The 19,038-nt window shown below is 33.0% G+C and overlaps 1 protein-coding gene across 1 annotated transcript in view; it reads left to right on the top strand.

Annotated features, from left to right (window-relative positions):
- The window catches only part of Dhc36C (Dynein heavy chain at 36C), a 117,334-nt gene that overhangs the window by 23,654 nt on the left and 74,642 nt on the right, over positions 1-19,038 (top strand). The window contains exons 12-20 of the mRNA XM_087149732.1: positions 4,049-4,279; positions 6,716-6,928; positions 8,826-8,924; positions 8,997-9,131; positions 10,187-10,300; positions 12,492-12,641; positions 12,720-12,902; positions 14,985-15,164; positions 15,845-15,967. Coding sequence (XP_087005858.1) covers positions 4,049-4,279; positions 6,716-6,928; positions 8,826-8,924; positions 8,997-9,131; positions 10,187-10,300; positions 12,492-12,641; positions 12,720-12,902; positions 14,985-15,164; positions 15,845-15,967 — 1,428 coding nt within the window. The remainder of the gene's footprint in view (positions 1-4,048; positions 4,280-6,715; positions 6,929-8,825; positions 8,925-8,996; positions 9,132-10,186; positions 10,301-12,491; positions 12,642-12,719; positions 12,903-14,984; positions 15,165-15,844; positions 15,968-19,038) is intronic.

The following is a 19,038-nucleotide window of genomic DNA, read 5'->3' as shown; positions in this document are numbered from 1 at the left end:
ACTTATATGATATTAAGCACTCAGAAACCCTTTTTATTTAGAAAATAAATATTTCTATACTATATATGTAAAATTAAAAATTATGATATGGAAAAGGTAATAAATGGCTTAATGCAACTTAAAATTCAATTGAAATAATAACAATTAGCTACTCAGAAAAGAGTATATAACATGATATCTCAAAAATGACTTATAGTTACAAGGCTTTTATTTATATGAAAATAATAAAAAACAAAACTTAATGAAAATGTTGATTGCTTTACTTCAACAGTTTTAAAATTTCAGTTCAAATTTTAGCTGATTTTTTTTTTAATTAAAAATTAAGGAAAAATACTGCATCCGGCCGGATATCCGGCTACAAAGAATTCTTTTTGACAGAACATCCAGTATCCGGCTAAATTGACATCCGTTGCATCACTATTTTAGATAGATAAGTTATGATACGTAATTCATTATTACATAATTCATTATTAAAAGTAACGTAGTTGCTTGGTCATAAGATTTCTAGAAAACACACCGATTATTTAAGGTGCTGCTTCTTAAAAATAATCTGCAGACTATACAAAAAATCTGCGATGCTCGTCTCCTGTCTCACATTTTCTGCTATGGGGGCTTGTCCCAATACTTAACTCAGGAGTTCCCTTGTCTTCTGAGTGGGGTAAATCCACTAAGTGGATCGGCTGTTCAACAACAGTAAAGAAATACATAAATAAATAAATTATGATTCAAATAATTGGTAAGTTCATGTTTTATAATATTCTATGGGCATAAAAAAATGAAAAATAAATTATTTTTTAAAAAAACAGGAGAGTTAAATTGTGTAGCCTCCCTTGACTACCATTCTAATATGCACTCTTAAATAAGCTAAATAAGATAATTTTAAATTTAAATCTGTGCATTGCTTAAGTAGTGTATGCATAATTGTTGTCTGTGTCACTTATTTCATTTTAAATAAAACTTGTAGAACCTAGGTTAACTTGACCTATAAATATATACCATAATACCAAAACCATTTTTCGAAATTACTTAATTTCATTGAGTTATTGAAATTATAATAAAAGTGTACTTAAGATTTAAAATGAAGTATTTTTAAACAAAAAGTGACAATAATAAACAATCTTCATATGATATAGGTTTTATAGAGTAGCACTAACTCTGCAAATTTCTTTAAGATACCAAAAAAGGGATAATTTCTCTCTCAAAAGTTGAGGGGGACTTTGTCCCACTCTTCTCCCTTGAAAGAATCTAGATTTACAGATATTGACATCATCAATAAAATGAATCATACATCCCTTGTTACGAATTAATTCTTTTTGGCGGCGTCAATTCGTCGCCAATCAAATTATTTTTTTTTGTCAGTTGTTCTCGATGCACTCATGCCTGAAGGAGCATATCTTGAAAGCTCCTATTTCTTATATATTTTTGTTTTGTTTCAGTCTAATTATTATTTGTTTCATTGTTAAGTTTATTAATAAATATAGAAGCTCATATTAATTGTTTTCTTACTGACCAGGGCATCAAATGGTAGAGATACACGCATATACCGAAACTCGAAATAGATTTTCTATCATCCCTTACTATACTAATACATTCCCTAATTTTAATTATATATGAATTTTTTCAGTAATATTCTGACAAATTTAATCTCAGTCAATATTTATGAACTTTTCAATTCTTTATTTTACTATGGATATTTTATACTTAAATGCTTTTTATGGAGGTTTTAGAAAAAAATATAGAAATGTATAAGAGACTAAAAGAAAAGAAGGCCACGGAATTGAAAATTTATGCAAAAAATTATAAGTTCTTATTATTAAAGTATTCAACTTATTACCACTTCCACTTGTTAGAGAATCTAACACCTTTTTCTGTTCACTAAGATACTGAGTTCTCAACCCATAAATTTTATTTCTTATGGTCTCTATATCAGTTTCGAATAGGAAAGACAACTCTTCTAGATGCCTTTGGCGCAGATTTTTATCAGAATACTCCGGGAATTTGCTATTCCATAATTGGGGTCTTTCCCGGTATTCTTCTATTAATTTAAAAACTTGATCCTGAGTCCACTCCATTCTATAAATATCTAGGTACAAATAATGGCATTTTTATTAAAAAAGTAAGAATTAAGGGAGGAAATATGAATTTAAAATAAAAATAAATACTTACGAAAAAGCACACACCAGATGAAAATTTTTTAAAACGATTGAACAGGACCCGTAGAAAGTAAAAAAAACGGCGAATGCGTAAAAATCAAATACCTCCCGCTATTCATGACGTTTTCCTATGACATCACGAAATTCTAAAAGATGATTGGCTGGGAGAAGAAAAAATTGAATGTCTTGTAGAACATGCGCTACTACATTCAAGAAGTGGATCCAAGATCTTGAACGAATCGTTTACACGGTACAACATCGATGAAAACAGATTTCCATCAATATCAATCAATCTTGAACGCTTCTTGAACGTTAAACTTGAATCGTGTAAACAGGCCTTTAAGCGTGTTGAACCGTAATATCATTGCAATTTTTGTAACCTTAATATACTTGAAAACTGTTGTCATATTTATTAAATTCTACTACGAAATACTGATGACCGGATACAAAAAGTCAAGTGACTAGAGCGTGCTGATCCATAATATCGTTACAATTTTCAGAAACCTTATAAAACCTTAATATCGTTATAAATTTCAGAAACCATAGGGTGAAGTTAATCAATATTGTCATATTTATGAAATTCGACTGCCAGATACTGATTATTGGATAAAAGTATTAAGTGACCAAAGCGTGTTGAACCAAATTATAGTTAAAATTTTCTGAAACCTTAATAGGGTGCTAAGTTGAAACATGTTATCATATTTCTTAAATTCGATTACAACCTAAGGATTTTTGAAAGGAAAAATACGCGTTGAGTTACTACACAGATTTGGAAGGTGCTGGACCATAATAGCGTTTAAAATGTCTACAACTGTTATGTAATTGTAAGATGGCATTCGAACCATAATATTATCTTTTTTGTAAACTTCATTAATGGAAAAAAAGTTAGGTTCCCACATTGTTGAAAGTTTGGAGGATGTTAGAAAAATAATATCGTTTAAATTTGCCATTACTTTTATAGGGTGCTAATGTGAGAACCATGTTATAATATTTTTTAAATTTGATTACAAGACACTACGGTTTGATTTGCATGGAAACGCACGTCAATTTAATATCATCTTAATATTGCAGAAATTTGAACCGTATTCCGGTTCAAGGTGACGATAATAAGGATATTTCGCAAATTTACGCAGGTACACTTCTAGTGCGCATGCGCAAGTCATTTTAGTTCTGGTGAAATGCGCCGGTGAAAAAATATCAAATTTACGTAAGTGAAATTAAGAGATTTTGTAAAAATCCGTAAGTTGAAAACCCTAACGTTGTGGAATATCGTTTTAACTTTGTCCACAAAATCAAAACAAACATTTACGATAGACGTAAACCATCTCTACAATGCTGTAGCATGCGACACAAGGTGCTTTGCTCTGTGCAAAATTACGGTTCTGTGAGCAGAAGAAAAAGGTAGATTTTGATGAATTCAGCGATAAAGAATGAAGTTTATTATTCAGATTTGTGGTCGAAGATTAAAGAAATCTAGTTTCTCCATAAGGTTCACAAATAACCATAACATACAGTATTTGACTCTAAACTACGCATGTAAGTTATTAGCAATATAGCCCGATTCATTTCTATGTGTCATCAATAAATTTCTTTAAATTCGCATTTTGTGTCCATGTTTGAAAGTCGACAGAAAACAGCATTTAACAGCTATAAACAGCGTGCTTCTAGCTTTATCTTTGCAGCGTAAATCCTGCCAACGTAACGTAAAGTAACGTAGCATCTAAAATTAACGCGAGTATGCGTAGTTCCTTCAAATCTTACTTACAGGAGCGTACATAAGCTAACGTAAAAGTGCGAAATTCCTTATTTTTGTTTAATGGTGTAACTATTTGTAAAATTTTATAAAGGTGTTTTTGAAAGCCTGAGAAACTGTTAAAGTTTTGTTTGTGTTTCAGGGACTTGCATCGTGCGGTGCTTGGTCCTGTTTTGATGAATTTAACAGAATAGATCTAGAAGTTCTATCAGTTGTTGCTCAACAGATTTTAACCATACAGCGGGGGATTGCGGCTGGATCCAAAAGACTGTTCTTCGAAGGCACAGACATCAAATTAGATCCCACATGCTCTGTGTTCATAACAATGAATCCCGGATATGCTGGTCGCTCTGAACTACCGGATAATTTGAAGGTTTGCGTGATTGTTCATGACTTGTAAGAAGTGTTGTCAAAATTTTCAGAGATGAAGTTTTAATCAAAACATTTTTCCACTTAATGACTGGAGTACAAAATTCTTTAGTTTCTTATAAATGAAATTACAAAAAATAAGTGTAGGATGGAAGCAATATTTTGAGTCTTCTGGAAAATATTTAATAACAATACAGAAATAGAAGCTCTTTATAACGCTAATCTTGAAACGCGAGGCTTAGCGTTTTTATAAAATTTTGTGTTAGATCATTTTACATTTTTTTAAACTTACCGTCTAAGCATGGCAGACATGAGCATCGTTGGCAGGGGATTGTGCCCTTTAATAATTAGAAATCTTTAAAAGCCTGCCTCAGACAGTAGAAGGAAATTGCTGTGAATTATTATCTAATTAAATTACTTAAAGTTGAAAGATTTAAAAATAATGAATTTTTTTTAACAATATTTAGCACATAGAGAAATTTTTTTCTTCTTTTGTGTGAATTGTTATGACTGCCTAAGTTAATTTCGACGTCCCCCTCAAAAATTGGGCTCCTGTGACGCCCATGATGGCAGCAATATTAGTTTGGAACAAATCAGTCGGAAAATGCTTTAAAATAATCGTTAGATGCATAAGCACAAAACAAACACAAAAGTTTACACTTAAGTATTTATTATTTACTGAAAAGAAAAGAATTGAAATTTTCTAAAGTATTGCTGTTAGTTACAAATTAATGAATTTTATTGGCTTAGCTTTCAAACAAATTTTAAACAAATAACGTAAACTGTTAACATATATACAACATAAAAAGCCTCAAGTAATTTTTTTATGTTATTCCTTTATCTAAATCTTTTTCTTAATTAATTCTAAACTAAACGCTTTTTCTCACACTTTAATTTTCATATCCTGTCTTTTGATCCATTTTTGTCTTCAAGTTATGTATGAATTAATATTTTATATTTTCCCTTCTTTTGAACAGTGAGAAAGACTTTTTCCCTCGATCTATTTAATAGACCAATTGTAATAACTCAGATTTCCGTTATTCTTTAAGTTGAAACATTTTATGGATTTACATATTTTGCAATATGTTCCCTAACTTTTATTTGAGAAGCATTTCGATTTGTGTGTCACTTGGATGTATGTTCTCTCTCTAATAATAATTAAATAAGTTTTGTGACTTCTTTCCCTATTTGAGATCTACTTTTTATCTTTTCTCTTGGCAAAGACTTTAGATATATCGCTTAGTTTCTGAAATTTCTTAACTACAGCTTTCATTGTTTTCACCCACAAAATTGATGTAGTTTATGAATTTATATAATGTATTTATATAATGTTTTGCATGTGTATGTTTACATTGTGCGAAGGGATGCGCAGAGGTTTATCCTAAAATATTTTATGAACTATACAGCTAAGAACGGCATTTTATTGGAATTTTAAATTCTTGTAAAAGCAGGGGTACAAATTAAGAAAATTTAGTCCATTGAACTAGAAACTAAAAAATATAACTAGTTAGTAGGCATTTTCACTGTTCCATTTACAAAGATTATACTTTATTTTGTTTTGAAAAAGATAGTTAAAAGTTAATAAAGTGAATTTAAACGAAAAATTACATAACAAAAACTGTGAACTGACCACTATTTTGAGACAATAACAAAAACCAAATCACGAAATTGAAAACCAAAAAATCAAAACAGCATGCCATTCCTTTCGTTGATTGCGTTAAAATTTAGCCATCCCAAGCTAACGGACCACTGCTAATTTCGAGGCTCGGTATAAAAATTAGTTCACAGGAACAATTTTAATAATTAAGTGTTGTTGTTTCTAATCCCCAAGAGGTCCATCCCAATTAGACCAATTCCGTAAGTCCAAAAATGTCCAGGAAGTCTAAAAACAGATGAGGTTTTGAAAAAACCTCGTCGATCTTAAAATCGATGCAGTTTAGAATATGCTCGGGCGAAGCCTGAGCAGTCCTACATTTAGTGCAAAGTCCAAAAGTCTTTTGCCCCATAACATACGAGAGACACCTCAAGTGACCACTTGCAAAGCGAGATAAACAAGGCTGTTGGCTTCTAGGTCCCTCAAAAAGCAAGGCACTTCCAGGTCGTTTTCTGAAATACCAACTATGCGGAGGAGGAACCCTCCAGAGGTCCATAAACATTTTTTTGCACTCTGCAAAGACCTCGTTGAAAGTGGAAGGTAGATCTGGCTGTAAAGGTTCCAAAGAAGCATCTTTAGCCAGTGAGTCCGCCATCTCGTTACCTTTGATTCCAACGTGTGATGGAATCCATTGGAAGTGTACTCCAAAGTCCGCACTCCAAAGTCCGCAAAGTACTCCAAAGTTCCCCTGTACCATGAGTCTGGTAAATAATTAAGTTAATTATAGTTAGTTATTTAGTTAATTGTATCTCGTAACGATGTTTGTATTTAATTTTTATGCATTAGGCACTGTTTCGACCTGTGGCCATGATGGTACCAGACTATGCCATGATATCTGAAATTGTGCTCTACTCGTGTGGATTTGTGAATGCTCGTCCTCTTGCTGTCAAGATTGTAGCCACTTACAGACTCTGCTCTGAACAGCTTTCCTCCCAATATCACTACGATTACGGAATGAGAGCAGTCAAATCTGTTCTTACTGCAGCCGGGAACTTAAAGGTAAACGCATAAGCAGCTGCACTACACAAATTTAATTATACACTCTATGTAAGGATCAACTAAGTCTTTCGCGTAAATGAAGGATTAATTAAACCAAATGGAAAAAGAGATTTCTTTTATCTAGTATAGTTAGTGAAGGTGAACAATTCGAGATTCGTGCAATTAAGTACTTAGTCACATTTAATCACAAAAAAATTAAACCTTTAACTCTAGGCACGGGCCCTGCACTGCCTAACTATTTTTAAAATCATGAAATATTTATTGACTGTGTTTAATCGTGCATTTTCTTCCTTGGTGGTAATAAATTCTTAACTCTCCTATAATGTGATAAAACTCACCTGTTTGTTTGCTGCAGTTGGGTTTTATTTCAAAAATTGGAAACATGTATCCATAGTCCTGAGGTTTGTATATCAACAAAATAAGTATGCATACATTATTCTATGTTTTGAGAGTAAATTTGAAAATAATAGTCCCAGGTTTATGTACTATTTAATATAGTTTTCCTATGTGTTTAAACTTTAAAGAAAAAAAGTTTTCAACATTTTTCAGAAAAAGGAAGAGCGTTTGCATTTAAAATAAATTTAGCACAATAGCCAGTTTAAATTAAATGCGTTAAATGCTATTATTATTAGATTTAATATTTCATATTGGTTTATAAAAAAAACTATGTCATTCAGGAGTGTCATGAAATTAATCTGAAATCCATCATCTGGGTTTTCTTGAATATATATTTCTGTTGCAAATCAAACCCAATTTAGTAATAAATAAAAAAAAAACTTTCAACTGCATATCCACTTTACTTTCCGAAGTACTATAGTTCATATACATCTGAAATATTTAGCGAATTGGTTCACACCAATAAATATAACACATGAAAATTTTAAAAAAGAAAAATTGATAAAATATTTTATTCTTTTGAAAATTTAAAGAGTAATTTCAAATAATTTACCCCATTCTTTTCCCACATCTTTAAAGTAGACATGATTCCAATGATTCATTTTAATTTTCAGAAAATACGTAATCAGTTTATTTTATAGTAATTGAAACTTGTTCAGTTTTAATTTAGTCTTCAAGGGAGTTTTCTTTCTTTAATTGTACTTAAACATAAGTCACATGACCGTACGTTACCTCGATAATTCGGTTCCTTTCAGCACTGTTTCATCAGCCTGTTTTAAGTGTATAATATGGTTTAAATTAGACTCAGTATAGTTGCTTTTGTCTCATGTACTCTTAAATCTTGTATTCATAAATAAATTATTGATATCAATTTATTGGTAAATAATTCTGGGGTGTTTCATAATGACCACTTATAATATGTTTCTTACACTCTTAATTCATTACACTCCTAATGCGTTCAATTCTTTCTTACACTCTTGTTCCACTCTTAATATAGTCAAAAAGCTCAGTACATGCATTAGGGGGCTGCAAATTAATGTTTTGGAGAAGAAGAAAAAATCAGAATATAAGTAATCACTTGTGAGGAAGGCAGATGTACGGAACATCGAAAAAACCTGTTTGATTAGGGGAAGAAATGGAAAGGCGTTTAAGAAAACACGTCCAGATTTTGTCAGGTTAACCAATGAATATGGTGATTTCATTTTCGCCTTCCTAAATAGTAATCCATTGCATAATGATAGCGTAATATCCTTTTTAAAAAAAAATTGAACATCGATTTGAAACTTCTGATGGGAATGCATTTTTGTCAAGGGTTTTTAAAAAATATAATTGTCTAGATTGCTATGCGTTCCAAACATCCTGTATTTTTCATATTTAATTATAATCTTCTTGAATCTCGATTGTTATGCGTTTCTTTTACGTAATAATTTATTTTTACAGTTTTTACTGCTGTGTACTTGAATTCCATCCTATTGAAATTTGCTTCTCTTTTATTTCATAGCTTAAATATCTTGAGGAGAGTGAAGACATTTTGGTACTGAGATCAATAACAGACGTCAACCTGCCAAAATTTCTCTCTCATGATCTGCCTTTGTTTTCTGTAAGTATTCACTTTTAAGCACTTGTTTTTGATATTTACAAATATGTGTAAATGCTTGGTTAAAATTTTCAGGGTATCACATCTGATCTTTTTCCTGGGATAAAACTGCCGACTCCGGAATATCAACACTTGAATGCTGCTGTCATCAAATACTGCAAGGAGATTAACTTGCAGTGCCCACCTGTATTCTTGGAAAAAATTCAGCAGGTCTTTATTAACCTAGTCTTGAATTTTACTATATCATAGAAATAAATAAATGTTATAATTTTAGTGCCACTTAAACTGTTAGTTTTTTTTAGTTCTTTTCAGAGAGGGTAATCAGTAGGTGTCCCTTATAAACTACCATGTATAGAGTCGTGGTGGCTCGGGAGATAGAGCGCTCGCTTCTCAATGAGACGACCCAATCCCAACGTGGCTGGTCGATACGAATTCCGCATCCAGCTTGTACCGACAACAGTGCTGATGTAAAAATATCATTCAGTGGTAGAAGAATCAAGGGTTGGAGTACTCCTGCCGTCAGGATGACCACGGGAGGTTTCCGTGGTTTTCCCTTCCATGTAACCCAAATGTGGGTTAGTTCAATCAAAAAGTTCTCCACGAGGGCAAATTTCTTTCAATACTTGATCCATGGAATCTTCTGGATTGGGTTAAAAATTGTACCTAGTTGAACACTAATAGACGTAAATGAAAATTGGGTCGACTGTTCAACGACAGTTATAACATAAAATAAAAAAATTCAATTGAAATTTAACATGCATTATTTCTTCAAAGTACTCCCTTCTTTTAAATTTTACCAATACCATCACATATCAAGTATCCCGTTGGTAATGTAATTAGACTTAATTTAGATTCGAATTAAAAGTTAATTTTGCAATGCCCTCACCATAAAAAATGTGTTCAGTTCGTTTAATTACTATTTAGTATTTAGAAAATACATTAGCGAACACAATTGGATACCAGTAAATGACGTCACAAGTACAAAAATTTCAATTTTGAATTTTTTGTCGCTTGCGTTGATTTTTCAATTGACGTGCAGCATTAATATTATAAAAATTGCATTTGGGACGAGACTGCTAAAACTGGACAATACATGCGGGATGGATGAGTCAAAGATTTACTGTATTTTTTTAAATTAAAAAAAGTAGGAAAAGTAGCATTTCATGGAAAAACTTTCTTTCAATATCATTAGTGATGAGGAACTATATTATATATTTTGAATATTTCACTTAAATTTCTATAATGGATGCTTCTCGTGTCCATAGATTTATGAGATGATGATTGTCCGTCACGGTTTCATGATAGTTGGAATGCCATTTGGGGGTAAAACTTCAGCTTACCGAGTTCTCGCTGGTGCTCTTGCTGACTTGCACGAACAGGTGATATCTCCTTTTATTTCTACACTCTTGCAAAGTATATGTTAAGTTCTCCTTTACTAAAGAAATTCTTCTTTTTTTGCTTACGTTCTTGTTTGCTTGTTATCAAAATGGAATGAACATTTATTTACAATTCTTTCTAGTAAGAGTTTTTAATAAGTCTAATAATAATATCTACAATCAAACGATTGTTAAAGGAGAGTTAGTTTGTTAAGTTTATTTTTGTTTAAAAGAATCAAAATAAGTTAACCCTTTGCTTACGGCTGGTGCACTAAATAGATCATAATGTCTTCATCAATGCCAAGCTCCATAATCAAAAAGTTAAATTCTTGTCGTAGTACACTTATTGAAACAGGCAATCGGATCAAACTTTTATTTTATAGAAATGACAGTTTACTCTTGAACCCATAGATGTGCAATACAATTACAGACTTCAGGCGATGTTCTCGAAGATTCCATTTTTTTGTTGGGGAAATAAGGGCCCTAATGAATACAGAGCAATGATGATACCCTAATGAATACATCAGCAGTTATGATCAGTCCGTAGCTTTCAGGATCTTTCTTACCGCTACTATGGGCCCCAGAAACGCGAATGTGAACGACCCCCAAAACATAACATACCATCAGCCTATGTATGACCTGCTGAGCTTGAGGAGAAACTGCTAGCCTGTATGACGGTATACCCTGATGTGACCGTCGGCATGATGAATGATAAATCGTATTGCATCTGGTCCAGTGGGGATGTTCCGGGACCCACTGTAGGCGTAGTTGACGATGATGCCTGGTGATCACAGGCACACAAGTGGTACGTTTGCTGTGCATTTCCAGCATCAGTCCATTAAACTGAGTGTTTCAAAGCACTTGCCTCTGTATTGTACTGGGTTGAGATTTTGTCTTACCAAGCGGAATAATCACCGGCTTTCCTTTCCTTGGATGACGCTTGTACGTCCAACACCTTGGTGTGTGTGTCAACTACTGGTTTTGTCGTGAATTTTCCACTTTGCTTTAAATACTTTTAACGGCAGATCATGAACAACGTACTAGTTGTGCAGTTTTGAACATATTCGTTTCGAGTCTTCGGGCCATTATGACCTGCACTCTATTAAATTTGCTTCAAACCTTAAAAGTTAATTCGCCTTTCCCATCATCCACAAAGATTTATTTCTAACCTTCTCCAGCAGCAGTTAAATACTATTCCAACTTAATCACTCAGAGTAATGTAGACGAGTTAGTTGAAAAGTGTGGGGGGTTAGAATATTTTGGTTCATCAGTGTGCACATCCATTGAAACAGACAATTCAAAACTCTTGTTTTATAGTTTTCACTTTTTGTACTGATTTGTACTGATTATGCTGCAGCTACAGAGCGTTTGACAATTGCAATTTTCCCTTCTGATTTATCCTTTCCAAAGAAAGTGCAGCGCTTAAACATAAATGATTTATTTTCATCTTTAATAATTTTTTTTTTCGATTGTTATTTTTTATATGTATTGCCTTTTTATATTTATTCTAAATTTTCCTCTTCAACCAAATTCTTGGCAACCAGTTTATTCTTGAACTCATTGATGCATAACATAATTAGAGACTTGTGTATTGAGGTGATGTTCTGCTCGAAAATTCATATTTTTGTTGCGCAAATAGACGCCATGATACCATATTATTATTAGATTGAGAGCTGATTTCTGTAGTCTCTTTTTAACGTTGCTTAAATTTCGATAGGTTTGTACTACCTGTATTGCAGTTACAGTGTATGTGCCACTCTTACCATTTCCTTTTTTGACTTAACCTCTCTAAAGTGCAGCATTTAAACGTAATTGATTTTTTTTATCTATGACTCTTTTTACATTGCTATTTTTATATTTATTGCTGTTTTTTTTTATCTATTATTTAAACGTTTCGCTTTAACCAAATTTTTGTCAGCTAATTTACCCATGATCCCATTGATGTCATTGAATAAAAGGAGTCTATTATAAATATTACTATTAATTTCGATTAGGAAATTATATAAGTGAAAAAAGCACTTCTTATCACAAATTAAAATTGAGATTTAAACAAGCAGTTTTCTTCTGAATCATGAAAACTGATGAATTCGTATATCACATAGCACGGTACTGTTTTATTATTCCAACAATCTTCTGAACTGCTTTTTGTCTACTGTTTTACCTAGTAAATTTTATTTAATTGTATCCCTCTTAGGGTTTAATGAATGAGAACAAAGTACAAATTACTATCATCAATCCAAAATCCATTACCATGGGCCAGCTGTATGGGCAGTTTGATCCAGTCTCCCACGAATGGTCCGATGGTGTCTTGGCTGTCAGCTATCGTGCATTTGCACAATCCACTGTGAGTATCCACTAAGCTTGTTCACATATTCAATTGTTTAGAAGTGCAGATGGTATAAAGATGTATGTATGCATTTAGACTCCAGATAGGAAATGGCTGATATTTGATGGACCGGTCGATGCCATATGGATTGAAAATATGAACACAGTTTTGGATGACAATAAGAAGCTGTGCTTGATGAGCGGAGAGATCATTCAGTTGGCCCCCACCACCAATCTCATATTTGAACCCATGGATTTAGAGGCTGCATCTCCCGCCACTGTGAGTTAGTCTTTAAGTCTCCAGCGTATTAAATTTTTTTGGCAGTTTTAAAAGAATGTGTATCCTTATCTAATGACATGACTTTGTCATCTAGAGAAGAATGCAGAATCCGAAATTTCATTTCATTCATTGAAATGTTTTTCTTCATTGAAATTAGTGGGGGCTGGGATAGCCTGGCTGGCAGGGAGCTTGACTCACGTTTGTGAGAACAGGAGTTCGAATCCAGGGGGCCGATGATTCTCCATGTAGTAAATGGTAACTTATGCATGTTAAATCTGCCTGGTCCCAAAGTCCTTCATGTTCCCACAACAAATCATGCAATAGGATTTGGAGATTGACCATTCTCTAGTTCAGGTCAAAATTACGATCTGTGAATGAACGAATGTGACGTATAGTGTAATGAAAGTCGAATTCTTGTCCATAGATGGCGCCACTGGAAAACTAGAACAATCGCACACCTTGCCTTAATGGTCTACTGCAAAAAAGATTGAAATTAGTTGCCGAATTTCAACATTTGTTTTTTTAAATATTTTTCAATCTTAAGCATTTTACTTTCGAAAAATTATTAAAAATGCTTACAATGTTGTAATTTAAGTTTAATTAGCAGAATTTAATAGAACACATTTTGAATGAAACAAAAACTTTTACTAAAAATTAATTAGTTGCTTAATAAATAGATAAATTCCAGACTTCTCAGTAGGTTTACATAAAGGAAGTAGAATCCCTTTTCGATCTGAAAGGGGAACCACAAGAATTGCTACTCAGGCAATTCCTTCCCCATTTTGATATTTCATACTTTGAGGAGATAACATTGGAATTCAAAATGTTTTTGATTTGATTTAACAGTCTTAGAAGTATTACGAAATATGCAGAAAGATAAATTAACATTAAGGGTCTTAAACTTTCTCCTAATTAAACTATTGAGATAATATTTTCCAGTTTGCTGATACCTCTAATATGACAACTGTTACTATATTTTGAACGCTAAGAATCCGTTTAATTAGAGGTAAAAATGAATCCATTTGAGAGCTGTTAAATTCGAAACGTATTCAGTGAAAATACTATTTCTTATGATTTCACAACCTAAAGTATCATCAGCTTAAAAACTGAGAATTAACAGAAATCAAAATAATCATTTTTTGAGTATGTTCCATCTTAACGTATGAAAATCCATTAAGTTGATCAAAAATTATTCTGGTTCTAATTTTTTCCCCTGTTCACACTTTTTTAATTTTTATTACTGGGGGCTAAACCAGCTGTTCGCTGACTCTCACAATTACCGATGGATTTCGCAATAATTGCTGTTTCTTGGCATAAAACAGCTGAAATTATTCAACTAAAAATATATGTTCTAAAAACAGCACTTGTCCAGCCACTTCCTAAGTCCAAATATTTTCCTTATGATACTATTGAGATCTATTAATGAACATAACTCCTTTTTCTAAGTAATCATTTTTTGAAATAACGTTTAAAATTAAAAGTATGTTGTTATCACAAATTTGGGTGAGTTTACAACTGCAATTTAATATTTTTGCTTACCAAACGGGTGTATTTTAAATACAATTTCTGTATTCATCATTTAGTGCATAAAGCTGAAAATTAAGGTCGAAATCCGTTAACAAATCTCTTTAACCGTAATATTATATTAATGTAATTTGCATTAAAAAATGATAATTGTAAAACGGTGCATACGATCAGAGACCTATTTAAATAGCTTCATCTCAAAATTTAATGTAGAATTGTATTATTCTAATTATAATAATAATAATGAGAACAATCTACATAAACTCTTAATTTAGAAATCAAAAACTTAATAATAACAGTGCAGGTAATTTTAACCTTTAAATTAGGGAAACAAAAATATTTATAGGAAAACAATAACTTTATGACTTATATCAATTTTATGCTGATGACAACCAAACCCATATGAAAATTAGAATGAGAAAACTGGATCCTGCCATGTGATTTTCCAGCCAATAGAAATGCCCGGACAGTAATGGAAAACTGCGACACCATCATTAGATTTTTATATATAGTAAGATACAGTTAATATTTTAAAGAGTATTACTATATTTTTATTAGGTATCTCGATGTGGTATGATTTATATGGAGCCAACAGCCTTAGGATGGGAGCCATTGTTACAGTCATGGCTTAATATTTTACCGGAATCCATCAATGAAGACAGCAAAGATCTCCTATTAGAACTCTTCGATTATTTCTGTCCTCCTTTACTCAGTTATGTCACACACAATGCTTCCAAGGTATGCCTTCTTCCATTTACAATAGAGTCTCCTTATAATTGATCGAAATAACATTAAAAATATTTCCCATAAGGCGAAGTGGTTGTCTCTTTTTTCTAAATTTTCAGAAGTTCATCTTTTCGATTTTAGTCTTTTCTAAGAGTAGTTTAAAGTTGGAATTTCTATGCTACTCATTCTTTCTCACCTTTCAGTTTATTTATTCCCAGAAAAAATGCAACCAACTTTATTTTTTTACTCTTAAAATTTTTATGAAAATTTGACATCATGAATTTCAAAGTAATGAAAGATTACAGTTTCAAGTAAAATAAACACACGTACGTACTTCTACAAATTATTTTCCAAATGGACGCATCGTATTAATTTTTAAGAATTTTATGTATTTAATAAAAATAGGAGAATTTAATATCTGGAAAAAACTGTTTGTTTAAAGATATACTTGTATACTTTTTCACTTGTTGTAAGAGCGAAGTGCACCAAAATGTGAATTTTGGAACGTTTACTTTGAGAACGGCAAAAATTTCTAACTTTCGTTTAATAAAATTTTGTCTTTAGCGAATTTCTTTATTAGAACTAATTGATTTTGGTTATAGAGATACTTTATATTTGCATAGTCTATTTTTATGACGAAAACCAACAATATTTTAGGATTTATTATGTTAATGTGAATATCTATCTTGTAGGAACTATCTCCGACAACTGAGACGAACCGTGTAAGGTCCCTGATGACATTGCTGGATTGCTTGTTTCATGATTTCAGCTGGATAGATGGCATGTCTGAATCTCAAGTTGAGACACACATTCAAGTAAATTTTGTAAAATGTTAAATTTAGAGTTACTACCCATCGCTTAAAACAATCCAATACAATGTTTATTTTATAACTATCGTTGAACAGCTGGTCCATTTTTTGGGTTTACAACTACTAATGTTCAACTCCGCAGCCTTGTCATTTTGAACTCAATCCAGAAGACAAGGAAACTCCTAGATCAGTACCCCCAGACGTATGATTTGCCATGGGAACATGGAGGACTTTGTGACTCAACAGATTTAATGTGCATCAGTCACCATTTTTTACACGGGGAGACTTCGGCCGGCGGGTATCGAACCCACGAACTCTTGGACATGGACCCAGTTCACTACCAACCAGGCTATCCCGGCCATCAATATGTTTATTTTATTTTTTTGCCGACGTTGAAAAACCGACCGAATTTTTGGGTTTACGACTACTAATGTTCAACTCCGTAGCCTTGTAATTTTGAATCCAATCCAGAAGACAAGGGAACTCCTGGGTCAAGTATTGGGTGAAATTTGCCTTCGTGGAGGACTTTTTGATGGAACTAACCCGCATTTGCTTTACACGGAGAGGAAGACCACGAGAACCTCCCACGGTTAGCCTGACGGCAAGCGGACTCTAACCCATGATCCGTCTACCACTGAGGATATTTCACGTCAGCTCTGTGGTCCGGATGCGGAATTCGTATCGATCAGCCTTCACCGGAATCGAACCCCGGTTCACCTCATTGGAAGGCGAAGGCTCTATTCTCTGAGCCATCGCGGCTCTCAATATGTTTATTGTAGAAAATGTTGCAGCACACAATGAAACACGGTTTTTTCAGTTGCACTGCAGTATACGATCCAGTAATTACTATCCAGAAATCATGCTGTAAATTTTGTAAATAATTCTGGTTTAGTGTTGTATGATAGCGCTATATATGCCATGGACGATGTGATATTTGGGGCTGAATAAGATTGATTTTTTTAACAAAAAAAATCAATATTAAACGTTTATAGTTATTGTCCAAAAATTTAATTCTCACGTTTTAAAATGAAGATAATTTTAAATGAGTCTTTCGTAACAAAATGTTACAAAGAAATTCACAATATTGTTACAAATTTTCCATGCTTATGCGATTTTTAGTTAAAGTAATTGCATAAATTATACCTAGTGGGTGCCACAGCTGGAGTGTATGGGGCTCAGTTATTAAGATCTTCTTGGTAGTCCATTACCAGTCTTGGATTTCATGAGAGTGTTTAGCTTCATTGAAGTGGTATAGCCCAGATGGACTTTTGGATGGCAACAACAATTTGTGAGAAACCGGGTGATTAAGTTCATCGAGTTTTGAGGTGTTGTCCTGAGAGCTGTATTAAGTTCACGGTTTTGTGTGGTCTCTTCTGTGTTGGTACTTGCACGTCAAAAAGAAGACCTTTTATACCCACACATGTGAATTATGACGTCAGCGCCAGCTAATCTTTATCAGCAAAAAGTTCTTAAATCTAATGTTATCCTTATCAGCAAATGTATTCTAAGTTCCTCTACATAAGTTCGAATGTTAATTAACGATAAGTTAATTATATACAGCGCCGTATCGCACATCGAATTAGATTTGATTTATTATTAGTTTAGATTCATTATTTGTTTAAGTATTTTATTGTAACCGTGATACATTTTTATTTTGCATACCTGGTAACTTCGATGCATATATAGTTTGTTTATGTTTCACATGGCTTCATACTTGTGTTTGTGTTAAGAAATATATAGCGAAAGAATTGAAATCTTTGAAAAAATATTTTTGTGAAGGAGATGTCACTTAAGAGAATTGATACTTGATGGGCTTGGCCTACTCGAAATAGAATCGAAAGAACAGTTGCTAAAGTAAACATATGCCGCGTGTCAGCAACCCATCAGGATCGAGATACCACACACTACATCACTTGCAGGTATCCCATTGAATGATACTCAGATAAAACATGTTTCAGAAATGATGACAATTTCAAATGAGGAAGTGAATTATCATGTTTTAGTTCAGCAACGAAATGATACGAAGGCTGTATAGGATTCTCTACGCTATGGGAAAGGTGTTCCGCACCAAAACTGAGCATTCCAATGATGGAAAGAGTGCAAAACTGCAACTTATGCTACCATGCTCAATGGTTACCTGTGTGATGAAAGAAATGCATATTAGCGCATTTCGGAATCTTGAACACGTTGTATAAAGTTTTAGAGCGTTTCATTTCGGATGAATCGCGATCAGGGGTTGAAAATTAGTGCGAAACTAGTAATGATTGTGCAGCTCGTAAAGGAATCAAAGACTCACATCCATGAAAAATTGCGATGTTATTAGAAAATTATAAAAATACAAAAAGTTTGTGTATTGTCCTTCCTTACGTTAGCGGTACATGTGAACCCAATAGAAATAACTTAATACCTTGCAGTTAATAGAATTTTTTAAATTTTTTTTTTTATAAATACATTTACTAATTATAGTCTACTAATTAACCTCAAGATTGAGTCGAGTTAGCACTACTGAATTGATGTTTACTTATATTAGTGGTAGTCATGCCACTTCCCCACCAGAATTTTATCAGGGATAGAATTCAATGAACCGATACCACTAGTTGCTGTATTTACGAAAGACCGGGAGAGCTGTATTAAGTTCATCGAGCTTTGAGAGCTTGTGGTGAGAACTCTATTAAATTTGCCGAATTTGGAGGGTTTGTCGTGAGAGCTGCATTAAGTTCACGGTTTTGTGTGGTCTCTCCTGTGTTGTTGTTAGTAGTCGAGTGAGGGCAGGATCCCGTTTTGTGTAAATGAGATTAAGAAGCTACGGCGTGAGGTGGACGATGACGTAGTCACAAAAAACTTCTCAACTGTTCAATGTGAGCCATTCATCGAAGTAGGCATGATCATATCACTTCCGATGGTTACTGATGTTATCTACAATGGTAAATGGAAAAATAGGATTATGACTTCCTTTTTTCATATGAAACAAGTTTAAAGGGAATCCTGTGTCGAAAAAAGTAATAAAAAAATTACAGATTGTCCACCCGATGTTTGTTCTAAATATGTGCTAGGCCTAATGAGTTTTAGGTAAAATA

The sequence above is a fragment of the Parasteatoda tepidariorum genome, chromosome 8 (assembly GCF_982258835.1).
Source record: "Parasteatoda tepidariorum strain Cologne lab strain chromosome 8, Ptep-v5.0, whole genome shotgun sequence".
Taxonomy (NCBI): domain Eukaryota; kingdom Metazoa; phylum Arthropoda; class Arachnida; order Araneae; family Theridiidae; genus Parasteatoda; species Parasteatoda tepidariorum.
Note: the sequence above shows the minus strand (reverse complement) of the source record. Positions and strands in the feature narration are given on the sequence as shown.